The sequence below is a fragment of the Oncorhynchus masou genome, chromosome 12, assembly GCF_036934945.1.
Source record: "Oncorhynchus masou masou isolate Uvic2021 chromosome 12, UVic_Omas_1.1, whole genome shotgun sequence".
Classification (NCBI taxonomy): Eukaryota; Metazoa; Chordata; class Actinopteri; order Salmoniformes; family Salmonidae; genus Oncorhynchus; species Oncorhynchus masou.
The window spans coordinates 7697560-7724393 of record NC_088223.1 but is presented as its reverse complement, the minus strand read 5'-3'; the positions used below and the strand labels follow the sequence as shown (position 1 = coordinate 7724393).

The window sequence follows — 26834 nt, the reverse complement described above, 5'->3', positions numbered from 1 at the left end:
AACCATGGGGTAATAATCTATAATTAGAACTATTAATTACAACTAATAATCAATATCCATGTAGCACAAACAACTTTGGCAAGGAAGAACAAAAACACTATGTACAGGGTCAGTAGGAGGTAGATATGTACAGGGGTAAGGTTACTATATACAGGGTCAGTAGGAGGTAGATATGTATAGGGTCAGTAGGAGGTAGATATGTATAGGGGTAAGATGACTATGTACAGGGTCAGTAGGAGGTTACTATATACAGGGTCATTAGGAGGTAGATATGTATAGGGGGTAAGGTGACTATATACAGGGTCAGTAGGGGGTAGATATGTATAGGGGGAAGGTGACTATATACAGGGTCAGTGGGAGGTAGATATGTATAGGGGGAAGGTGACTATATACAGGGTCAGTAGGAGGTGACTATATACAGGGTCATTAGGAGGTAGATATGTACAGGGTCATTAGGGGGTAGATATGTACAGGGTCAGTAGGAGGTAGATATGTATGGGGGTAAGGTTACTATATACAGGGTCATTAGGAGGTAGATATGTATAGGGGGTAAGGTGACTATATACAGGGTCAGTAGGAGGTAGATATGTATAGGGGTAAGGTGACTATATACAGGGTCATTAGGAGGTAGATATGTATAGGGGGTAAGGTGACTATATACAGGGTCATTAGGAGGTAGATATGTATAGGGGTAAGGTTACTATATACAGGGTCAGTAGGAGGTAAATATGTATAGGGGGTAAGGTGACTATATACAGGGTCATTAGGGGGTAGATATGTATAGGGGTAAGGTTACTATATACAGGGTCAGTAGGAGGTAGATATGTACAGGGTCAGTAGGAGGTAGATATGTATAGGGTCAGTAGGAGGTAGATATGTATAGGGGTAAGGTTACTATATACAGGGTCAGTAGGAGGTAGATATGTACAGGGTCAGTAGGAGGTGACTATATACAGGGTCAGTAGGAGGTGACTATATACAGGGTCAGTAGGAGGTAGATATGTACAGGGATGCTGGAGTGATGGAGGTAGATATGTACAGGGATACTGGAGTGATGGAGGTAGATATGTACAGGGATGCTGGAGTGATGGAGGTAGATATGTACAGGGATACTGGAGTGATGGAGGTAGATATGTACAGGGTTACTGGAGTGATGGAGGTAGATATGTACAGGGTTACTGGAGTGATGGAGGTAGATATGTACAGGGATACTGGAGTGATGGAGGTAGATATGTACAGGGATACTGGAGTGATGGAGGTAGATATGTACAGGGATACTGGAGTGATGGAGGTAGATATGTGTAGGGATACTGGAGTGATGGAGGTAGATATGTGTAGGGATACTGGAGTGATGGAGGTAGATATGTACAGGGATACTGGAGTGATGGAGGTAGATATGTGTAGGGATACTGGAGTGATGGAGGTAGATATGTACAGGGATACTGGAGTGATGGAGGTAGATATGTACAGGGATACTGGAGTGATGGAGGTAGATATGTGTAGGGATGCTGGAGTGATGGAGTTAGATATGTACAGGGATAGTGGAGTGATGGAGGTAGATATGTACAGGGATAGTGGAGTGATGGAGGTAGATATGTACAGGGATACTGGAGTGATGGAGGTAGATATGTACAGGGATACTGGAGTGATGGAGGTAGATATGTACAGGGATACTGGAGTGATGGAGGTAGATATGTGTAGGGATGCTGGAGTGATGGAGTTAGATATGTACAGGGATAGTGGAGTGATGGAGGTAGATATGTACAGGGATAGTGGAGTGATGGAGGTAGATATGTACAGGGATAGTGGAGTGATGGAGGTAGATATGTACAGGGTTACTGGAGTGATGGAGGTAGATATGTACAGGGATAGTGGAGTGATGGAGGTAGATATGTACAGGGATAGTGGAGTGATGGAGGTAGATATGTACAGGGATACTGGAGTGATGGAGGTAGATATGTACAGGGATAGTGGAGTGATGGAGGTAGATATGTACAGGGATAGTGGAGTGATGGAGGTAGATATGTACAGGGATAGTGGAGTGATGGAGGTAGATATGTACAGGGATACTGGAGTGATGGAGGTAGATATGTACAGGGATACTGGAGTGATGGAGGTAGATATGTGTAGGGATACTGGAGTGATGGAGGTAGATATGTGTAGGGATGCTGGAGTGATGGAGGTAGATATGTACAGGGATGCTGGAGTGATGGAGGTAGATATGTACAGGGATGCTGGAGTGATGGAGGTAGATATGTACAGGGATGCTGGAGTGATGGAGGTAGATATGTACAGGGATGCTGGAGTGATGGAGGTAGATATGTACAGGGATGCTGGAGTGATGGAGGTAGATATGTACAGGGATACTGGAGTGATGGAGGTAGATATGTACAGGGATGCTGGAGTGATGGAGGTAGATATGTACAGGGATGCTGGAGTGATGGAGGTAGATATGTACAGGGATGCTGGAGTGATGGAGTTAGATATGTACAGGGATGCTGGAGTGATGGAGGTAGATATGTACAGGGATACTGGAGTGATGGAGGTAGATATGTACAGGGATGCTGGAGTGATGGAGGTAGATATGTACAGGGATGCTGGAGTGATGGAGGTAGATATGTACAGGGATGCTGGAGTGATGGAGGTAGATATGTACAGGGATACTGGAGTGATGGAGGTAGATATGTACAGGGATACTGGAGTGATGGAGGTAGATATGTACAGGGATGCTGGAGTGATGGAGGTAGATATGTACAGGGATACTGGAGTGATGGAGGTAGATATGTACAGGGTTACTGGAGTGATGGAGGTAGATATGTACAGGGATACTGGAGTGATGGAGGTAGATATGTACAGGGATGCTGGAGTGATGGAGGTAGATATGTACAGGGATGCTGGAGTGATGGAGGTAGATATGTACAGGGATGCTGGAGTGATGGAGGTAGATATGTGTAGGGATACTGGAGTGATGGAGGTAGATATGTGTAGGGATGCTGGAGTGATGGAGGTAGATATGTACAGGGATGCTGGAGTGATGGAGGTAGATATGTACAGGGATACTGGAGTGATGGAGGTAGATATGTACAGGGTTACTGGAGTGATGGAGGTAGATATGTACAGGGTTACTGGAGTGATGGAGGTAGATATGTACAGGGATACTGGAGTGATGGAGGTAGATATGTACAGGGTTACTGGAGTGATGGAGGTAGATATGTACAGGGATACTGGAGTGATGGAGGTAGATATGTACAGGGATAGTGGAGTGATGGAGGTAGATATGTATGATTGCCTGGATGCAATCATCTCTTTCCCTCCCTACACACCTGACCCAAATAAGCCAGACTAAAAGCTAACAGCAGGAGAATAAGTCATCGTCACCAGGTCCTCAGGCCGTTGTCTGATAATGATATAATCACCCTCTTCTCCAGACGCAAGACCCCCCCCCCTCTCTTACGGCGTTCACCTAAAATAACCATCCTTTCTCTTTTTCATGATTCACCGGTCGCTCCAAATCTTCTTCTACCATCTCTTTAAGCAGTAGGCCCACATCTCTCAGTCCTCATTACAGTCCTATAGGCCTCTACCTCATTACTGTCCTATAGGCCCACACCTCTCGTCATTACTGTCCTATAGGCCCATACCTCATTACTGTCCTATAGGCCTCTACCTCATTACTGTCCTATAGGCCTCTACCTCATTACTGTCCTATAGGCCTCTACCTCATTACTGTCCTATAGGCCTCTACCTCATTACTGTCCTATAGGCCTTCTACCTCATTACAGTCCTATAGGCCCATACCTCATTACAGTCCTATAGGCCCATACCTCATTACAGTCCTATAGGCCCATACCTCATTACAGTCCTATAGGCCCATACCTCTCCTCATTACAGTCCTATAGGCCCACACCTCATTACTGTCCTATAGGCCCACACCTCTCCTCATTACTGTCCTATAGGCCCATACCTCATTACTGTCCTATAGGCCCACACCTCATTACTGTCCTATAGGCCCATACCTCATTACAGTCCTATAGGCCTCTACCTCATTACTGTCCTATAGGCCTTCTACCTCATTACTGTCCTATAGGCCCATACCTCATTACAGTCCTAGAGGCCCACACCTCTCCTCATTACATTCTTATAGGCCCACATCTCTTTTCCTGTCTCCATAAATGAAACCCACTCTCTCATCAGCCCTCTTGCCCCCTCCTCACCTCATGTACTCCTCTACCTTCTCCTCCAGGTCCCAGTCCTCCTCCGCCATGATGTCATAGCTGAATGACCTCTGAACTCCGACTGCCGGGGGGTACAGCGGCGGGGGCGAGGTTTCGTAGCTGTTGCTAGGCGACAGGGAGGCACCATCCAGCCCGGGTGTCTGCGTGGTGACGGAGGCCAAGGAGAGGGAGGAAGAGGAGGAGGATGAGGAGGAGGGGGCTGGGGCGGAGGCTGTGGTAGGGGTAGTGTTGGTTGTGGGGTTGGCGGCGTGGGTGTCGTTGCAGTACGGGGGGCGATGGTCGGGATCTAACCGCTCCAGGGATGCTAAAGCCTGGATGATCTGTGGCTTGGTCATCCCTGAGAGACGGAGACGCTGAAGGAGGTCGATCTGCTCGATGGTATAGCGTGGCTCCACCTCACAACACTCCATCCTGGCATCTAACGGGTTAAAACAGACATGAATAGTTAGACACTTTCAAAAAAAAAGGTCTCTAAAAATACTGTATCAGAGACACGTTATCAATTTGATTTAAAAATTCTCTATGGGGTAATGAATCTGGCTAAGGGAATCTGGCTTCCCTTGTCCCACAACTAGGCATCTATATTATCATTTAACATCTCTGACTTACTTTCACTGAGGCTTCAGTAAAAATAAAAAGTCAGAACTGTTAATATAAATGTCTAGTTGCGGGCTGAACCTTGGCACAGTCACATCTCTTACATATTTGTCCTGAGCATAAGACAGTGCTGATTCACAGCCCTATTACTCATTAAGTTATAATAAGATTGTGCATTTGGAAAGTATCGAGACCCCCTTCCTCTTTTACACATGTTGTTACATCACAGCCTTGTTCTAAAAACAGATTAAGTAAGTACAATTCCTTATCAATCTACACACAATAACCCCATAATGACAAAGCGAAAACAGGTTAAGAAATGTTTGCACAATTATTAAAAATATAAATACTTTATTTACATAAGTATTCAGACCCTTTGCTATGAGACTCGAAATTGAGCTCAGGTGCATCCTGTTTCCATTGATAATGTTTCTACAACTTGATTGGAGTCCAACTGTGGTAAATTCAATTGATTGGACATGATTTAGACAGGGACACAACCTGTCTATATAAAAAGGTCCCACAGTTGACAGTGCATGTCAGAGCAAAAACAAAGCAATGAGGTCGAAGGAATTGTCCGTAGAGCTCCGAGACAGGATTGTGTCGAGGCACAGATCTGGGGAAGGATATTCAGCATTGAAGGGCCCCCAAGAAAACAGTGGCCTCCATCATTCTTTAATGGAAGAAGTTTGGAACCACCAAGACTCTTCCTAGAGCTGGCCGCCTGGCCAAACTGAGCAAATGGGGGAGAAGGGCTGTGGTCGGGGAAGTGACCAAGAACCCGATGGTCACTCTGACAGAGTTCCTCTGTGGAGATGGGAGAACCTTCCCGAAGGACAACAATCTCTGCAGCACTCCACCAAACAGGCCTTTATGGTAGTGGCAAGATGGAAGCCACTTGTCATTAGAAAGGCACATGACCGACTGCTTGGAGTTTGCCATAATGCACCTAAAGGACTCAGACTGTGAGAAACAAGAATATCTGGTGTAATAAAGCCAAGATTTAACTCTGTCCTGAATGACAAACGGCACATCTGGAGGAAACTTGGCACCATCCCTACGGTGAAGCATGGTGGTGGCACCATCCCTACGGTGAAGCATGGTGGTGGCACCATCCCTACGGTGAAGCATGGTGGTGGCACCATCCCTACGGTGAAGCATGGTGGTGGCAGCATCATGCTGTGGGGATGTTTTTCAGCGGCAGGGACTAGGTGACAAGTCAGGATCGAGGAAAAGATGAACAGAGCAAAGTACAGAGAGAGATACTTGATGAAAACCTGCTCCAGAGTGCTCAGGACCTCAGGCTGGGTTGAAGGTTCACCTTCCAACAGGACAATGACCCTAAGTACAGAGCCAAGACAACGCAGGAGTGGCTTCAGGACAAGTCTCTGAATGTCCTTGTGGCCCAGCCAGACTCAAACATCTATAGAGAGACCTGAAAATAGCTGTGCAGCAACGCTCCCCATCCAACCTGACAGAGCTTGAGAGGATCTACAGAGAAGAATGCGAGAAACTCCACAAATACAGGTGTGCCAAGCTTGTAGCATCATACCCAAGAAGACTGGAGGCTGTAATCTCTGCCAAAAGGTGCTTACTGAGTAAAGGGTCTGAATACTTATGTCAATATCATATTTCCTTTTATTTGTTCTAAAAACCAGTTTTTACTTTGTCATTATGGGGTTTATGGGTCTATTGAATCTATTTTAGAATAAGGCTGTAACAACGTTTTGAATACAGGGTAGCCTAGTGGTTAGAGCGTTGGACTAGTAACCGGAAGGTTGCAAGTTCAAACCCCTGAGCTGACAAGGTACAAATCTGTCGTTCTGCCCCTGAACAGTTAACCCACTGTTCCTAGGCCGTCATTGAAAATAAGAATGTGTTCTTAACTGACTTGCCTAGTTAAATAAAGGTCAAATAAAACTTTCCCGAAATAACCTATGTATGTATTGCCATGATGTTTAACGTTAGCTATATACTGACACGAATAAATACATCTGTGCATTGATTGTAAAATAATGTGTGTCATTGCCCCTGCCCATAGCATGACAGTGCCCGACTGCAGCCTACCTGACAGCGGGGATGAGAGGCGCCCTGTGGGCAGAGGCTCGGTTCGCGGTGCCGCAGCCGGGAGGCACCACTGTCGCATGGCTCGATGGAGCTGCCGGGGAGGGGGAGAGGTAGGCGGCACTTGACGATGCGGTGTAGGGACTAGGAAAGAAATGCCACCGGGGTCAACTAGCTAGAAACTTCACTTCAAATATGATTAAAGTTTTGTAGTTAAATTAGATGTGGCCTAACGAGCTATCAAGTTGGCTTGTTGTTTGCCAGGTGAGAAGCGCCAGTCACTTTCACTGACGCGCTGCAGCCTGGTTCGGCTATATGGTTAGCTTATCACGCTAGCTAATTATTAGCTTGCTAGCTCTCTCTTATCTGTTGACAGTAACTTGCAAGCTATTAAAAGTAGCAAACTTGAGCTAAGTTGTAAAGCTAGCTAACTCATTGCATCCACCTTGCACCAATAACTAGCGCACGCTAATTAGGTCATAAACCAGAGCACTTTGCACCAAATGGTATCTTGATTTAGCCGAGGTGGGAGATAATGGCATGCTAATGCAGACACATGATGCTAACCGGCAGCGCCCCTTTTATCTTACCTCCCGCTGCTGTGGCAAGCCGCAGCCGTCTAAATGGGTAGCTGTAACGCAGCAGGGGACGCTATGTGGGCACTTCTCTTGAAACGCTCAACCGTGCACGTCGACCGAACAAAACTTTCGTAACGGTTTCCAACTAGCTAATGAAGGTGATCCGTACAGGGTCACATTGTCCCGGGATGCAACAGCAGAACCGTAAAGAAACGGTAAACGGGGAGTCGGTCTCAGTTTCTGACCTCTAACCCCACCACACTGTCCCGGGATGATATAGGAAGTTATTCATCTGGGAGGGAAAATCAAAACGTTTTTTATTTTTTATTATTCATTAATACATTCAGTTCTCCAAAAAAAAGTGAATAGTGCAAACCTTACTTTGAGGCAAAGCATTTTGTGACAAAAAAAAGCTTTGTTCATCCGTTTGATTGATACATTGATTGATTGATAAAAACTATTAGGCAACATTCTATTCCTTCTGTAGCCTGTTGATATTTCTATATCTTATCTGTTTATAAAGTAGGCCGAATGACAGTCCAGGAACAACTACACTATGGGCTCTTGCCCTCAGAACAGCCTCAATTTGCCTGGGCATGGACACAATAAGGTGTCATTCCATAGGGATACCGGCCCTTGTTGACTCCGATGCTTCCCACAGTTGTGTCACGTTGGCTGGATGTCCCTTGAGTGGTGGACCAGTCTTGATACACACGCAGGAAACTGTTGAGCGTGGGGGGAAAAATCCAGCAGCGTTGCAGTTCTTGATGCAAACCGGTGCACCTGGCACCTTACTATCCTACCTCGTTAAAAGGCAATTCAATATTTTGTCAAGCCCATTCACTCTCTGAATAGCACACACGTCTCGAGGCTTAAAAACCCTTCTTTAAACCCGTCTCCTCCCCTTCATCCACACTGATTTTTGAAGTGGATGTAACACGTGACATCAATAAGGGATTCATAGCTTTCACCTGGATTCACCCTGTCAGTCAATGTCATAGTATAATTTTAGACCGTCCCCTCGCCCATACCCGGGACCCTCTGCACACATCAACAACTGACACCCACGAAGCATCGTTAACCCATCGCTCCACAAAAGCCGCGGCCCTTGCAGAGCAAGGGGGAACTACTACTTCAAGGTCTCGGAGCAAGTGACGTCACCGATTGAAACGCTGTTTAGCGCGCACCGCTAACTAAGCTAGCCGTTTCACATCCGTTACAGAAAGAGCCGGTGTCCTTAATGTGTTTCATTGTCAGTGTATATGTCTCTTTATGTATTTCATTCCCATATCATGCAGACGTATAAATGGCATCGAGTGAAAGATACAGAAGCCTTCAGAAAGTACCACTTGACTTATTACACATTTGGTTGTGTTACAGCCTGAAAATAAAAGGATTACATTTATTCTTTCTCTCACACATCTACACACAAAGTGTGTAGTCAAAGGTGGTCAAAGGTTTGGATAATACCTACTCATTTTTCACAATTTTCTACATTGTAGAATAATAGTGAAGATATCAAAACTATGAAATAACACATGGAATCATGATATAGTAACCCAAAAAAGTGTTAAACATATTAAAATATATTTTAGATTTTAGACACTTAAAAGTAGCTAACCTTTGCCTTGATGATGGCTTTGCACACTCTTGGCATTCTCTCAACCAGCTTCATGAGGTAGTCACCTGGAATGCTTTTCCAACAGTCTTGGACGAGCTCCCACATATGCTGAACACTTATTGGCTGCTTTTCCTTCACTCTGTGGTCCAAATCATCCTAAACCATCTCACTGACAGTGTCACCAGCAAAACACCATTGCACCTCATCCTCCATGCTTCACGGTGGAAATTGCACATGCAGAGATCATCCGTTCGCTTACTCTGTCTCACAAAGACACGACAGTTGGAACCAAAAATTTAAAATGTGGACTCATTAATCAATCAAATTTATTTGTCAGCAGATATCGCAAAGTGCTATACAGAAACCCAGCCTAAAACCCCAAACAGCAAGCAATGCAGATGTAGAAGTTACCATTTTGGGGCGGCAGGTAGCCTAGTTACTGGATCGAATCCCCGAGCTGACAAGGTAAAAATCTGTCGTTCTGCCCCTTGAACAAGGCAGTTAACCCACTGTTCCTAGGCCGTCATTGTAAATAAGAATTTGTTCTTAACTGACTTGCCTCGTTAAATAAAAAAAGTAGCTTGACCAAAGGACCAAATCAGACCTAAGGACAGATTTCCACCAGTCCATTACTCATGTTTATTGGCTCAAGCAAATCTCTTCTTATTATTGGTGTCCTTTAGTAGTGGTTTCTTTGCAGCAATTCAACCATGAAGGCCTGATACACACACAGTCTCCTCTGAACAGTTGATGTTGAGATATGTCTTATTTGAACACTGTGAAGCATTTTTGGGGGGCTGCAATCTGAGGTGCAGTTAACACTAATGAAATCCTCTGCAGAAGAGGTAATTCTGAGTCTTCCTTTCCTGTGGAGGTCCTCATGAGATCCAGTTTCATCATATTATATTACTATTATATTACTTGATGGTTTTTCTGACTGCCCTTGAAGAAACATTCAAAGTTCTTGACGTGTTCCAGATTGACTGACCTTCATGTCTTAAAGTAATAATGGCTTGTCGTTTCTCTTTGCTTATTTGAGCTGTTCTTGACTTAATATGGACTTGGTCTTTTTACCAAATAGGGCTGTATATTCTGTATACCCATCCGTACCTTGTCACAACACAACTGACTGGCTCAAACGCATTAAGAAGCAAACAAACAAACAAACAAACCTGTTATTTAAAATGCATTCCAGGTGTCTGTGTCCAAACTTTTGACTGATACTGTAAGTATTCACACCCATGAGTCAATACAGTAGAAGCACCTTTTAGCAGTGATTACAGCTGTGAGTCTTTCTGGGTAAGTCTCTAAGAGCTTTCCACACCTAGATTGTGCAACATTTGCCCATTATTCTTTATAAAATTCTTCAAGCTCTGTCAAATTGGTTGCTGATCATTGCTAGTAAACCATTCTCAGGTCTTGCCAAAGCTTTTCAGGTAGATTTAAGTCCAAGCTTTAACTCGGCCGCTCAGGAACATTCAATGTCTTCTAGGTAAGCAACTCAAGCATAGATTTGACCTTGTGTTTTAGGTTATTGTCCTGCTGAAAGGTGAATTCATCTCCCAGTGTCTGGTGGAAAGCAAACTGAACCAGATTTTCCTCTAGGATTTTGCCTGAATTTTCCTGAATTTATTTAGGCTTGTCATAACAAAGGGGTTGACTTATTGACTCAAGACATTTAAGCTTTTCATTTTTTTTTTCATTTGTAAAAATATATAACAAAACATATTTCCAATTTGACATTATGGGTTATTGTGTGGAGGCCATAGACACCAAATCTCAGTTTAATCCATTTTAAATTCAGGCTGTATCACAACAAAATGTGGAAAAAGTCAACGGATGCAAATGCTTTTTGAAGGCCTTCCCCTCATCGTACACACACACACACACACACACACACACACACACACACACACACACACACACACACACACACACACACACACACACACACACACACACACACACACACACACACACACACACACACACACACATTGAAATGAACATGCCCTTGCTGAAGTTGTATTCTTCTTGATCTCCAACCCAACAAATCTCTCTCTCACTTCCTCTCTCTCAATTCAAATGGCCTTTATTGGCATGAGAAACGCTTCCCATGCCATGGGAAACGCGTTCACAAACAACAACAAATAAACATCAAAGCAAATTAAACAAAAACAATCAGACATTACCAGTATCAATCAAATTTCAATCACATTTGTTTATAAAATCCCTTTTTACATCAGCAGATATCACAAAGTGCTGTACAGAAACCCAGCCTAAAACCCCAAGCACGGTGTAGAAGCACGGTGGCTAGGAAAAACTCCCTAGAAAGGCCAAAACCGAGGAAGAAACCTAGAGAGGAACCAGGCTCTGAGGGGTGACCAGTCCTCTTCTGGCTGTGACGGGTAGAGATTATAACAGAGCATGGCCATTAAGGCCAGATTGTTCTTACATGTTTTTTTTATTGAACCTTTATTTAGGCAAGTCAGTTAAGAACAAATTCTTATTTACAATGTCGGCCTACCCCGGCCAAAACCCGGACGACGCTGGGCCAACTGTGCACCGCCCTATGGGACTTTCAATCACGGTCGGATGTGATACAGCCTGGATTCAAACCAGGGACTGTAGTGATGCTTCTTGCACTGAGATGCAGTGCCTTAGACCGCTGCGCCACTCGGGAGCAAGATAGCAAACAAGTTAGCAGGTAGAGAAACTGCTGACCAGGTAGACTGGGGACAGCCAGGAGCCATCAGGCTCTTTAGTCCTGAGGCATGGACCTAGGGCTCAGGTCCTCCGGGAGGGGAAGGCGATAGGGAGAATTCGAGGGAGCATACTTAAATTCACACAGGACTCCAGATAAGAGAGGAGAATTACACCAGATATAACAGACTGACCCTAGCCCCCCGGCACATAGACAATAGCAGCATAAATACTGGAGGCTTAGACGGGGGTGGGTCGAGGGACATGGTGGCCCCGTTCGATGATACCCAGAGACAGGGCCAACCAGGCAGTATATAACCCCATCCACTTTGCCAAATCACCCACACCACCAGAGGGATATCAACAGACCACCATCTTACTACCATGAGACAAGGCTGAGTATAGCGCCCGGATGTCTTCTCCACAGCACGAGCCCGAGGGGGGACTCCAAACTGGACAGGAAGATCACGTCTGACTCAACCCACTCAAGTGACGCACCGCCCCTAGGGACGGCATGGGAGAGGACCAGTAAGCCAGTGACTCAGCCCCCGTAATAGGGTCAGAGGCTGAGAATCCCAGTGGAGAGAGGGGGGCCGGCCAGGCAGAGACAGCAAGGACCAGTGCCTTGTCGCTCACCTTCGCACCCCTGGGCCAGACTACACTCAATCATAGGATCCACTGAAGAGATGAGTCTTCAGTAGAGACTTAAAGGTTGAGACCGAGTCTGTGTTTTTCACATAGATAGTGTGATGTTAACACATGTTTCCCATGCCAATAAAGCCCTTGAATTGAATTGAATAGTGTTTAGCAGCTGATGTTACTGTTCAATAACACAGACCCCAAAGCAAATCAGGGGGGGGATACATATATTCAAAGAGAACGTATCATAGATGTTATGCTGGAAAGTAGATGGTAGATGTTTATTCTTCCCTGTCCTCAGTGTCTTCTCCACTGAACAAAGAGGCAGGATGTGGTTTATACCCAAGCTTAGCCTGTGGTTGACCAATTAGAATTCCTTGCAATAAAATTGGGCCAATCGCCAAATACCAAGTATCAGGCTCAATGTATACTGTAGACAATTTGGACCAATGAGAACTTGCCACGTGTAGCTTTGAGTCCCAGACTGGAATTCCTACAAAGATCCTAAACCGATGTTGACCTGAAAAACACTAGTTCCAATGCTCTCTAGCCCTCTAGCCCTCTAGCCCTCTAGCCCTCTAGCCCTCTAGCCCTCTAGCCCTCTAGCTCTCTAGCCCTCTAGCCCTCTAGCTCTCTAGCTCTCTAGCTCTCTAGCCCTCTAGCCCTCTAGCCCTCTAGTCCTCTGCGTTGTGTATTTAGAGTATATTATAATATTCCTACAATAGGCAGACCATTCCATAAAACTTGATCTCTAGTCCTCTGCGTTGTGTATTTACAGTATCTTATAATATTCCTACAATAGGTAGACCATTCCATAAAACTTGACCTCTAGTCCTCTGCGTTGTGTATTTACAGTATCTTATAATATTCCTACAATAGGCAGACCATTCCATAAAAATTGAGCTCTATTGGAGGAGGCCCTGCCTCCAGCTGTTTGCTTAGAAATTCTAGGGACAATTAGGCGACCCGTGTCTTGTAAACCTTGCCTGTCCTGACCCCGAGCCCGCCTGCCTGACCACTCTGCCTTACCCTGACCCTGAGCCTGCACCTGTCTCAACGTCAACAGTGAAGAGGCAACACAGTGGCTGTGTTCATTTTGCCCATCTTAATCTTTTCTTTTTATTGGTCAGTCTGAGATATGGCTTTTTCTTTGCAATTCCAAGAAGTCCAGCATCCTGGAGTTGATTCACCTCTTCACTGTTGACGTTGAGACTGGTGTTTTGCAGGTACTATTTAATGAAGTTGTCAGTTTAGGACTAGTGAGGCATCTGTTTCTCAAACTAGACACTCTAATGTGCTTGTCCTCTTGCTCAGTTGTGCACCGGGGCCTCCCACTCCTCTTTCTATTCTGGACTCTAGCCAGTCGTAAATGTTAGCAACATCTCTGCCTTTGCGGGATGAGTGGGGGATATGGTCACAAGTGTAACCAGGAAGAGAGGCCTAATTTAACACAATAAATGAATCGGTCTTGAGCCATGTTTCAGCCAATCACATCAAGATTATGATCAGTGGCTATGACTGCCTTGGAAATGAGGCATCTAACATAAAGTAGCCCTATATTGAGATATGAGATATGTTAGTGTTCATATACTGGAGAGGGAGACCAAATCAACGACGCTGGACAGAATGGAATCAAGTGTAGCAAAAAGGCAGTTTATTAAGTCAGAGATATCTTGTCCTGCAGTTAAGCACGGACCTAATCATATGACTCAGTAAGGAGTCAGCTGAGAAGGCTGCTTAGACAGAGTTTGCAGCGGAATATGTACACAGAATAATGTAGGTGGATTCTCGTTGTGTCGTCTTCTGACTGGTCCCGAAGAGTTGGAGGCGGGCCTGCTCTTAGCCAAAGCAGGAGCCCCATTGGTGCACAGCAGATTCCTCTGCTCTAGGCACCCGACCAGTAGAGGGGGGTAGAGTGTGAGTGTTCGTGCTCATGAAATGATGGCAGTATCAGTGTTAGGCTAAGGTGTTTCCTGTTTATGCAGGAGTGCATGCAGGGTTCAATGTCAGTTAAATAGTTTGGCACTCTAAGCTCGTTAGTGTTCCAGGATGTTCTTTGTAGTTTGCAGGGGAGTATATTTTGTGTGATGGCAGCCATGTGTCCTTGCATGAAGGCTCTAAGCTTGGCTGAGGACACCTGGGCAAGAGTTGTCTGAGGACCACTGGCTCAACCAGAGTATTGACTAACTAGTAATGCTTGGTTACATGATTATTATATTTATATAACAGATATCACAATACGGTCTCAAAGGGGATAGGTGGCTGGGTAGCCTAGTGGTTAGAGCGTTGGACTAGTTACCGAAAGGTTGCAAGTTCAAATCCCCGAGCTGACAATGTACAAATCTATCGCTTTGCCCCTGAACAGGCAGTTAACCTACTAGGCCGTCATTGAAAATAAGAATTTGTTCTTTAACTGACTTGCCTAGTAAAATAAAGGTACAAAAAAAAATAATAGCTGAGTTGACTGTGCTAAGTGGCAGACTCACCCTAAGCTAACAGGGTGCAGGCCAGGCAGCAGGCTATCTCATTGTGGAGCGAGAGGAATTCCAGCCCTGTCTATGTTGATAGATAAGAAGAGAGCTAGCAGGCCAGGCTTGGTCCTGTTTGTGGGTGAGGGCCAATTATCTACAAATTATATATTTTCGTAAGGGCAGAAAACAGTTTTAAACCAGCGATTGAGTTGTGAGACTGCTATAGAGCTCTCTGGGGACCAGAGACAATTACTCGATGCTGACAGACGTCTGACTATTTAATCCTAACGTCGTTGGTGCTGACATTGATTACAATATCCCTATATAACAATATCTAAGCTCGCCAGTTTTAGCCTTAGCCAGCACCCTCTTCAGATTTAGCCTTACAGACAATTACTCGATGCCGCTACATTTTTCTAGCTAATTTACACGTTGAAAATTGACCTCTGACTATTTCATCCAAACATCATTGGTGCCGACGTGGATAACAATATCCCTATACCATCTACACTTGCCAGTTCTGGCCTTAGCCAGCACCCTCTTCAGATTAGCTTTACAGCGGTAGACCTGCTCCCTGGTAAACAGGGAATAATCGGCGGTTGATTATTTTTTAAGTCTAATATTGCGGGTAATGGAGTCGCCAATGACTAGGGTTTTCAATTTGTCAGAGCTAATGGTGGGAGGCTTTGGCGTCTCAGACCCCGTAACGGGAGGAGAGACCAGAGAAGGCTCGGCCTCTGACTCCGACTCGCTGCTTAACGGGGAAAACCGGTTGAAAGTTTCTGTTGGCTGAATGAGCGACACCAGTTGAGCGTTCCTACAGCATTTCCTTCCAGAAGCCATGAGAAAGTTGTCCGGCTGCGGGGACTGTGCCAGGGGAATTATACTAAACTCTGTACTTACTGGTGGCACAGACGCTGTTTCATCCTTTCCTACACTTAAATTACCCTTGCCTAATGATTGCATCTGAAGCTGGGCTTGTGACACGGCTATCCTCACCATAAGGCGATAGTCCTCCAGTATATTATGAGTACAGCGACTACAATAAGAAGGCGTAGTGTTAATGTGTTAATGTAGTGTTAATGCACAGCAGCACGGAGACAATGCGTAAGTGTGTTCCGCATTACTGTGAAGAAGGAGACCTCAAAGCGTCCGGAGTGAAAAAGTTTAATGAAAAAACTAAGTAGCAAGGGAATGGCTGACAACTTATATTTCAACTTTTACCATAGAGTATAGCGCCCGAATGTCTTCTCCACAGCACGAGCCCGAGGGGGGACTCCAAACTGGACAGGAAGATCACGTCTGACTCAACCCACTCAAGTGGTGACCCCAGACCTCACAACCACTGAGGGCAATTGGTTTATAAATGATTCAAGTATTTTTAGCCAGATCCTGATTGGTACGTCAAATTTTATATTCCTTTTGATGCCATAGAAGGCCCTTCTTGCCTTGTCTCTCAGATCGTTCACAGCCTTGTGGAAGTTAACTGTGGCGCTGAAGTTTAGGGCAAAGGTATGTATAGTTTTTTGTGTGCTCTAGGCAAATGGTGTCTAGATGGAATTTATTATTTGTGGTCCTGGCAACGGGACCTTTTTTAGAACACCATTATTTTTGTCTTACTGGGAATTACTTGGCCCAGGTCTGACAGAATCTGTGTAGAATATCTAGGTGCTGCTGTAGACCCTCCTTGGTTGGTGACAGAAGCACCAGATCATCAGCAAACAGTAGACATTTAACTTCAGATTCTAGTACGGTGAGGCTGGGGGCTACAGACTTTTCTAGTGCCATAGCCAATTTATTGATGCAAATGTTGAAGAGAGTGGGGCTCATGCTGTTTCCCTGCCTCACCCACCCGGCCCTGATGGATAAAAAATCTGTGTGTTTATTGCCAATTTTGACCGCACACTTGTTTGTGAACATTGATTTTATAATTTCCCTCTAACACTGCTTTTCATTTTGGGATTCAACAAAGCATGAGAAGACTTTGCTTTTGTTTTGTTTGTTTGTCAGTTAAAGTATGCAGGATTTACACGTATTTTAACTAAAAGTCAATTTGACATTTGCTCAGGACATCATTTTCACTGAGGAAATGTTGGAGTCTGCCATTTTTTTATTTTATTCTTTTATTTATTTATTTCACCTTTATTTAACCAGGTAGGCAAGTTGAGAACAAGTTCTCATTTACAATTGCGACCTGGCCAAGATAAAGCAAAGCAGTTCGACACATACAACGAAACAGAGTTACACATGGAGCAAAACAAACACACAGTCAATAATACAGTATAAACAAGTCTATATACGATGTGAGCAAATGAGGTGAGATAAGGGAGGTAAAGGCAAAAAAAGGCCATGGTGGCAAAGTAAATACAATATAGCAAGTAAAACACTGGAATGGTAGATTTGCAGTGGAAGAATGTGCAAAGTAGAAATAAAAATAATGGGGTGCAAAGGAGAAAAATAAATAAATTTATTAAATACAGTAGGGAAAGAGGTAGTTGTTTGGGCTAAAATATAGGTGGGCTATGTACAGGTGCAGTAATCTGTGAGCTGCTCTGACAGTTGGTGCTTAAAGCTAGTGAGGGAGATAAGTGTTTTGATGAGGTTACTGTTGACATAGGTTCCGTGGTAAATTATGGGGGTCAAATTTGTCTCCACTTTGTGGATTGGGGTGATCAGACCTTGGTTCCAAATATTGGGGAAGATGTCAGAGCCGAGGATAATAATGAAGAGTTTGAGTGTAGCCAACTTGAATTTGTTGTCTGTTTTATTTTATCATTTCAATTGTTCTTATTTCTTAGTGTATTTCTGCACTGTTTTAGTGTTTCCCCATAGTATTTTTTATTTATTAGGGCAGCAGCTACTCTCCAAACACATTAAGGCACTTACATTACATCGTGAAGGTGTATGTTCTAGTTTTGTGGGTCTGTGTGTTTGGTCGGGTCGGTTTCAATTTATTATTATTATTTTTTGGTTTGGGGGGGGGGGTTGTTTACGCTCTTCATCAAACCACTTTTTTTTGCTGTTCATTTTTCTAGGTTTCTGCTTGATTTTTTCTTTTTTCTTACAGTTTGATGTTAGCTGTTAAATATATACTGTTCAGACTTTATTTTGCTAAGTTTACACCTTCACTATCGCAAGGAAAATATTTCTCTCTCTCCTTTTTGTTGTTTGAATCACAGTCTCCTTCTCTCTATGGTAAAAGTTGAATAATACGCTGTCAGCCACTCCCTAATCTACTCAAACACCGAGCTGAGGGTGTTGCTGCTATGTCTACCTCGCTAGTACACTCAGTATCGGCATGCAGTACACCCTCCCCTCTTGTGCCAAGCTGAGTAGGTCTTATTAAAGACCCACCTTTCCTGAGTGCAGTTGAGTATTTTTTTTTTACCAAAGGGTAGAAGCCCACTGGGAACGAGAGGCGGTTGTGGCAAGAGCCAGTGGCCTGTTGGAGGTTGAACTGAACTTATACTACGAATTCTAATTCTACAACTTGTACCTCCACTATGAACTGGGCGTTTTTGCAGGGCCTGCTTAGCGGGGTCAATAAGTACTCCACGGCGTTCGGTCGTATCTGGCTCTCTGTCGTCTTCATCTTCAGACTCATGGTCTTCGTCGTGGCCGCGGAGAAAGTGTGGGGTGACGAGCAGAAAGACTTTGACTGCAACACACGGCAACCTGGCTGCCACAACGTCTGTTACGACCACTTCTTCCCTGTCTCCCACAGCCGGCTCTGGGCACTCCAGCTCATCTTCGTCACCTGTCCCTCGCTCCTGGTCGTCCTCCATGTCGCCTACAGAGATGAACGAGAGAGGAAACACTGTCTGAAGCACGGCGAGGGATGCACCCGTCTCTATGACAATACGGGGAAGAAGCGCGGCGGCCTGTGGTGGACCTACCTCTTCAGTCTGCTCTTCAAGATGGCGGTAGACGGCGTGTTCATCTTTCTGTTGTTTTACATCTACGATGCGTACTTCTTCCCACTGGTGGTGAAGTGCTCAGAGGACCCCTGTCCCAACGAGGTGGACTGCTTTATTGCCAGGTAATTATTGTTACTATTATTACAAACCGGGCACACTTTGCACTGATCATTGTCATGGCCCTGCGGTTCACCTGATCATGTGACCTCACCATCAGGAGAATATCTAGAGCACTAAGTTTCACAAATGCTGCACTTGTTGACGGTGATGAACAGCTGATGAGCTAAACCAGTATGTGATTACAATGCTTTGTTGTATTGAACGACCAAAGACCTGTACTATTTAACAAAGCTCATCTTTAACTGTCTGCTCCCCAGGCCAACAGAGAAACGAGTGTTCACGGTCTTCATGGTGGTGATAAGCTTGGTGTGTATACTCTTGACCCTGTGTGAGATCCTCTACCTGCTGGGGAAGAAGTGCGGGGAGTGTATTGTCGGTGGAGGACCCCGTGCCATCAGGGAGAGCCCCCTGTTCACCACGCCAGCCACCATACCCCTGACAGAGAGAGATACATCCGTGTTCAAGCAGTCTGAACTGAAGAAGATGAATATGGGTGATGGGGATGGTGGACTGGATAAGAGAGGGAGCCCTGCTCCGGGTTACAGTGTGACTGTCTCTTAAGACTGTTATCTTTCATTCTGGTCCTGGAGACGCCATAACTTGTGAAGGCTTTCCGTTCAAGCCCAGTATTAATACGTGATTACATGGATCTATGTGGATGATTAGTTGATCAGTTGTGTTTTAGTAAGTCTAGTAGTAGTTAGTAGATAGTACTGGTCTGGACGAAAAGCCTATGGAAAGACTACAACATTCTGTCATATCCGTGTCAAGGCAAGGGCCACATATACTGTTCAGTATGAGTATATGGGATACTCCAAAATGCTGTTTACAAAGTCACTGCCAAAATGGGAAAATATTTAGTCGTGACTAATTAGAGAATGACATGCCATCTGTTTTTTTTGTAAGAAGTTTTCATTCCATGAAATGTACATTATTTCTTGTATCGTCTAGTTATTGACATGTGTAATATAATTTCAAGCCTGATGATTGTAGTCTGCTTGTAATTTGAAATAAAACATATTTTATTATGATCTATTATATTTTTGTTGTTGTTGTATTTTCTATAAATATAAATGGTTCTTTAATTTCAACTAAAATATCATGATGTTTTTTCAAAGTAAAGTCCATTGAGCACAAAACTGATTGGATCCAAAGCCTCTTATTCATTCCAGCAACCATTTCTAGGCCATTTTACAGTACAACAGGAGATGCAACAGTGTTCCACTAGAAGGTAATGAATTGAGTAGTACGCTTTCAACGCTTTGCACAATGTCATTAAATCACACATCACATATTTCACCTTAGTTTAACTCGCCGAGTCAGTTAAGAACAAATTCTTATTTACAATGACGGCCTAGGAACAGTTGGTTAACTGCCTTGTTCAGGGGCAGAACAACAGATTTTTACCTTGTCAGCTCGCGGATTCATTCGAGCAACCTTTCAGTTACTGGCCCAACGCTCTAACCGCTAGGCAACCCCAACAATCTCACAGATAAATGATCATATGTAATGTATTCATTTTGAATGAAGTTTGTTCAAGAGTCCCTCTTAAAACATCCACATGAACCTTAATGTAATAAAGTTAATTCCACGTGGCCATGCTGCAAACAAACACCTGATGAGATCAAAGTGGTTGTTTTTGCAGTGAAAGAAACCCACAAAATGACTCACCTTGATAATGAAATGAATTAAATAGCAGTTTATTCTTCAGGTTGGCAGTAGTAGGTTGGGAGTGGTCAGTTAGCAGGGATGAAAGTACAGTTTATCCACATTAAAATGACCCCTCCTAAATTATCTGATCACAGTCACGTCCGGCATGACTAAAAGCTCCATCAGCTTCAGCAGCAGGACTCGCAGCCGTCTAGTCTGGAGTGTCGGCTAAATGACTCAAGATATACATGTACATTTGCTGAATGGGCATGAACACCAAATGTTCAGTGTTTGAGTATCTGGAAATATGAATCAACAACAAATACTACAAACACTTATGGTCCCCGTATCAGCTCCCTGTGAGACTGGAACCCTCTTTATGTCCACATCCCGATATCTCTGCTCTCCTGGCAAATAAAGGATCAGCGTTTATCTCGGAATCTGTGGCAGTGCCGGATAAATGAGGGTGACGAGGCAGACATGGAGTGGTACCAATCCAATACTCATCCGTGTGGGCCTGGGGTGTTACCGATACCAGACTCACCTGGTGGGAACACTTAGTCACCATGACAACTCCACTGTTGATTTTAACAAGGGTGTTGTGTCACTAACTGGTCAGCGTGGGAGAAAAAGAAACCCAGCACTGATTCCAAAGCTTGACCACACCTCCAGAGAGTGGCTAAATCATCATGTCCAGACTTACAGTAGTCCAGCCATTTTGTTCAGCCCTGCCATTCAATAGTCAAATCAGACTGAGGCAAAGTTGAACAGAGATATGGACAAGCTTTGAACAGAGACGGACAAGCTTTGAACAGAGACGGACACGCTTTGAACAGAGACGGACATGCTTTGAACAGAGAGACGGACAAGCTTTGAACAGAGAGACGGACAAGCTTTGAACAGAGACGGACAAGCTTTGAACAGAGAGACGGACAAGCTTTGAACAGAGACGGACAAGCTTTGAACAGAGACGGACAAGCTTTGAACAGAGAGACGGACAAGCTTTGAACAGAGAGACGGACAAGCTTTAAACAGAGAGACGGACAAGCTTTGAACAGAGAGACGGACAAGCTTTGAACAGAGAGACGGACAAGCTTTGAACAGAGAGACGGACAAGCTTTGAACAGAGAGACGGACAAGCTAAAATGAATTGAGCATCAATCAGCCTAGTAATCTGAAACAACTGTAAGTACGACTTGACTTTTAATCCATCTGTAATAGTGATACGAATGACTTTTGCCTCAAAATGATGTGTATTCAACAACAAGTAAACTATCATATACTCCACCTGTTTTTGAACACGATTCCACTGTTTCATAAGAAATGACTTTGCTCAAGATGTTCTCCTACGAAATCCCGCAACAACAACAAAATGTGGTTTTGTGAGCATTAGACTCTTGAGGGAAGGCAAACAGTGTTTTCATCAAATATTAAAGCCGCCTTTCTTCAAAGAACCCCACTCCTTTAAGCAAACAGCTTCAGAAGGCGAAGAGAGAGTCGCAGGGAGATTTGGATGAAAAGTTTGATCGGAGTCTAAATAAAAGGCTGTGAACAGATCATTCAAAAGAAAACTACTTTAACACCCAGAAGAAAAGTATTTCTATATAAATTGAAGAGTTGTATTATATGTTGTTCAGCTGGTAGATGATTCCTGTTGTTTGTGGCTTTATTACCTCTCATTCTGTAGCCTTCCAGTAGGGCAGGCGATGGCAAAGACAGTGTTAGGCGATGGCAAAGGCAGTGTTAGGCGATGGCAAAGGCAGTGTTAGGCGATGGCTAAGGCAGTGTTAGGCGATGCCAAAGGCAGTGTTAGGCGATGGCTAAGGCAGTGTTAGGCGATGGCTAAGGCAGTGTTAGGCGATGGCAAAGGCAGTGTTAGGCGATGGCTAAGGCAGTGTTAGGCGATGCCAAAGGCAGTGTTAGGCGATGCCAAAGGCAGTGTTAGGCGATGCCAAGGGGTCTGGAACTTGATTTTTAAGTAGTTCCCTTTCCCTGAAATGGAGGTTGGCGAGGCTCAATACACACCCTGGTTGTTCAACCGTTATTCATACACTTGTTAATGAATCCCTTTCTCTTCTTCCTCCAGCTTCAAGTCCACAGCCGGGTAAAAGTTCAACGGTGAAAGAAGGCGATCCCACTACGACCTCACCATGGACTGGAAGACGTTCGAGGCGCTGCTTAGCGGGGTCAATAAATACTCTACCGCGTTTGGACGTATCTGGCTCGCGGTAGTCTTCGTGTTTCGCGTCATGGTCTTTGTCGTGGCCGCGGAACGCGTCTTTAGTGAGGACCAGAAAGACTTTGACTGCAACACCCGCCAACCCGGCTGCGCCAACGCCTGTTACGACCACTTCTTTCCTGTCTCCCACACCAGGATCTGGGCGCTCCAGCTCATCTTCGTCACCTGTCCCACCTTCATGGTCGTGATGCACGTGGCATACCGCGAGGAACGCGAACGCAAGTACCGCATCGCGCACGGCGAAAACGCCCGTCTCTACGACAACACAGGACAGAAGCACGGAGGACTCTGGTGGACGTATCTCCTCAGCCTCTTCTTCAAGACGGCCATCGAGGTGGCGTTCCTTTACCTCCTGCATCTCATCTACAACAACTTTGACCTGCCGCGACGCGTCATGTGCGACCTCTGGCCTTGTCCTAACCAGGTGGATTGCTACATCGGCCGGCCCACAGAGAAGAGGGTGTTTACCTACTTCATGGTAGGGGCGTCGGCTGTGTGCATAGTGCTCAACGTGTGCGAGATCTTTTACCTGATAGCCATCCGGGTGCTGAGGATCAGTCATCGGGGAAGCCTCCATACCTCCCCCAACATTAGGTGCTCTGAGCTGGACTGTGATGGGTGTCAGACAGCAGAGTACCACGAGTGCAACGAGGCCAACTTAGCCATGGAGAAGAAAAGTACATCTATATTTTGAGTCAGACATGAAACTTTTTACAATTTAACTTTTATTAGATGACAAATCTTTATTGACTAAATGTTGTTAACCAAAACCTGAGTTTTATCAATACATTTATTTTTTTTAAATGTAATTTTTATGGCCACCACCTCCTCACCCTCCCTTACGGACACACCTCTGTGAGGGTGAAAGACTAACCAAGGTTAAGAGTTCTTGAAAGTGATTTGACAGGTCAGACGTTGCTGAGACGTTGCTGACGAATACAAGAGTTTACAACACAACTGTCGGTATTTTACATGTCAGCTAACCGCATCTTATGATAATCTGGTGCCCGACTGCACAGTCGGTGTTGTCGCATCCAATCATTGGTTGATGCATGTAATGTCTCAGCAAGGAAATGCAACACCCCCTGCTCATCTGATCTAGCCCCCTGCTCATCTGATCTGGCCCCCCGCTCATCTGATCTGGCCCCCGCTCATCTGATCTGGCCCCCCGCTCATCTGATCTGGCCCCCTGCTCATCTGATCTGGCCCCCCGCTCATCTGATCTGGCCCCCTGCTCATCTGATCTGGCCCCATGCTCATCTGATCTGGCCCCTTGCTCATCTGATCTGGCCCCCTGCTCATCTGATCTGGCCCCCTGCTCATCTGATCTGGCCCCCTGCTCATCTGATCTGGCCCCTTGCTCATCTGATCTGGTCCCCTGCTCATCTGATCTGGCCCCCTGCTCATCTGATCTGGTCCCCTGCTCATCTGATCTGGCCCCCTGCTCATCTGGTCTGGCCCCCTGCTCATCTGGTCTGGCCCCCTGCTCATCTGATTTGGCCCCCTGCTCATCTGATCTGGCCCCCTGCTCATCTGATCTGGTCCCCTGCTCATCTGATCTGGCCCCCTGCTCATCTGATCTGGTCCCCTGCTCATCTGATCTGGCCCCCTGCTCATCTGATCTGGCCCCCTGCTCATCTGATCTGGCCCTCTGCTCATCTGATCTGGCCCCCTGCTAATCTGATCTGGCCCTCTGCTCATCTTATCTGGCCCACTGCTTTTTTCTGTATTGTTTTACCTTTTTAGATTTATGGTTCATATATTATTATCTTAATTCGTAATTTGTTTTTATTTTTTCCTTAGTAATTTCAAGTTTTCTTGACAGTGAAATGCAGGGCAGTGTACAGACCTTTCAGGGAGCAGGTGCTCAAAATGAAAAAAGGGTACCCCCCCCTTTGAAAAATATAAATGGACTATCATTCATGTCTTGAACTTCTTAACATCGACTACGAGCTGCCTCTGTAGCGAACATTTTAAATGTTTTCAGGCCTGTTTATTTCTGCAACAACACACTCACTCGTCACAAACTGTAAGCTAGTTACAGTGCCTCCAAAAGACTGACATCTGAAAAAGGAGATGATTTTTAGTTAAGGAAACGTAACATTTATTTAACTAGGCAAGTCAGTTTAAGAACCAATTCTTATTTACAACGACGAAGCTGGGCCAATTGTGCACCGCCCCGTGGGACTCCCAATCACGGTTGGTTGTGATACAGCCTGGATTCGAACCACGGTGTCTGTATTGACGGCTCTAGCACTGAGACGCAGTTCCTTAGACCGCTGCGCCACTCGGGAGCTGATTGATGTTGATGATTGATGCAAATCTGCTATTTAGCTAGATAGATCTTTTTTTTTTTTTACCGATTGTGATTTATTTTCAATACTATTAAATAATAACTTTAGAATATAGCCTGATATTTATAATCTTCAAACTAATAATATATGGCTGGCTGGCCAGAGGCTTGTGTGGATATTGTAGTGCAAGGTGGTTAGCTAGAGTCTACACTACCTGTGTTCAGTGCTTCATTTGTGAATCGGAAGGTGCCGGAAACAAAAAGTGAGTGAGGTGGGGGGAGGGGGGGGGAGGGGAGTTCTAAGATACCGGAACACATAAAAAAGTCCCCATTATAATAAAGTATTCCATATCATCATCATAATAATATAGTATTCCATATCATATCCATATCATCATCATTATAATAAAGTATTCCATATCATATCCATATCATCATCATTATAATAAAGTATTCCATATCATATCATTATAATAAAGTATTCCATATCATATCCATATCATCATCATTATAATAAAGTATTCCATATCATATCCATATCATCATCATTATAATAAAGTATTCCATATCATATCCATATCATCATCATTATAATAAAGTATTCCATATCATATCATTATAATAAAGTATTCCATATCATATCCATATCATATCATTATAATAAAGTATTCCATATCATATCCATATCATCATCATTATAATAAAGTATTCCATATCATATCCATATCATATCATTATAATAAAGTATTCCATATCATATCATTATAATAAAGCATTCCATATCATATCCATATCATCATCATTATAATAAAGTATTCCATATCATATCCATATCATCATCATTATAATAAAGTATTCCATATCATATCCATATCATCATCATTATAATAAAGTATTCCATATCATATCCATATCATCATCATTATAATAAAGTATTCCATATCATATCCATATCATCATCATTATAATAAAGCATTCCATATCATATCCATATCATCATCATTATAATAAAGCATTCCATATCATATCCATATCATATCATTATAATAAAGCATTCCATATCACATCCATATCATCATAATTATAATAAAGTATTCCATATCATATCCATATCATCATCATTATAATAAAGCATTCCATATCATATCCATATCATCATCATTATAATAAAGTATTCCATATCATATCCATAGCATATCATAATAATAAAGTATTCCATATCATATCCATATCATCATCATTATAATAAAGTATTCCATATCATCATCATTATAATAAAGTATTCCATATCATATCCATATCATCATAATTATAATAAAGCATTCCATATCATATCCATATCATCATCATTATAATAAAGTATTCCATATCATATCATTATAATAAAGCATTCCATATCATATCCATATCATCATCATTATAATAAAGTATTCCATATCATATCCATATCATCATCATTATAATAAAGTATTCCATATCATATCCATAGCATATCATTATAATAAAGTATTCCATATCATATCCATATCATCATCATTATAATAAAGCATTCCATATCACATCCATATCATCATCATAATAATATAGTATTCCATATCATATCCATATCATCATCATTATAATAAAGCATTCCATATCATATCCATATCATCATCATTATAATAAAGTATTCCATATCATATCCATATCATATCATTATAATAAAGC

The 26834-nt window shown here is 43.7% G+C and overlaps 3 protein-coding genes across 3 annotated transcripts in view; 2 read left to right on the top strand and 1 right to left on the bottom strand.

The window, feature by feature from the left end:
• The window catches only part of zgc:91944 (uncharacterized protein LOC436941 homolog), a 51436-nt gene extending 43711 nt beyond the window's left edge, over positions 1–7725 (bottom strand). Inside the window, exons 1-3 of the mRNA XM_064979514.1 lie at positions 7487–7725; positions 6900–7040; positions 4215–4653 (exon numbers count right to left, since the gene is read on the bottom strand). Of these exons, the coding sequence (XP_064835586.1) occupies positions 4215–4653; positions 6900–6978 (518 nt within the window). The 5' untranslated portion in view covers positions 6979–7040; positions 7487–7725. The remainder of the gene's footprint in view (positions 1–4214; positions 4654–6899; positions 7041–7486) is intronic.
• Positions 7726–18372: 10647 nt separating this feature from the next.
• LOC135549024 (gap junction beta-4 protein-like) lies at positions 18373–19562 on the top strand. Its single transcript, XM_064979094.1, has 2 exons — positions 18373–18947; positions 19203–19562. The coding sequence occupies exons 1-2, from the start codon at positions 18412–18414 to the stop codon at positions 19504–19506; spliced, it is 840 nt and encodes a 279-aa protein (XP_064835166.1). The 5' UTR covers positions 18373–18411; the 3' UTR covers positions 19507–19562.
• A 3152-nt stretch (positions 19563–22714) lies between these two features.
• Positions 22715–23654, top strand: LOC135549023 (gap junction beta-3 protein-like). Its single transcript, XM_064979093.1, has one exon. The coding sequence runs from the start codon at positions 22746–22748 to the stop codon at positions 23526–23528; it is 783 nt and encodes a 260-aa protein (XP_064835165.1). The 5' UTR covers positions 22715–22745; the 3' UTR covers positions 23529–23654.
• Positions 23655–26834: the final 3180 nt, after the last annotated feature.

Bases quoted from the DNA above. Each gene is read 5' to 3' on its own strand.
- LOC135549024 (XM_064979094.1), top strand. From the start codon at position 18,412: ATGAACTGGGCGTTTTTGCAGGGCCTGCTTAGCGGGGTCAATAAGTAC. The intron at 18,948-19,202 runs GTAATTATTGTT...TCTGCTCCCCAG, and splicing joins GTGGACTGCTTTATTGCCAG to GCCAACAGAGAAACGAGTGT.
- LOC135549023 (XM_064979093.1), top strand. From the start codon at position 22,746: ATGGACTGGAAGACGTTCGAGGCGCTGCTTAGCGGGGTCAATAAATAC.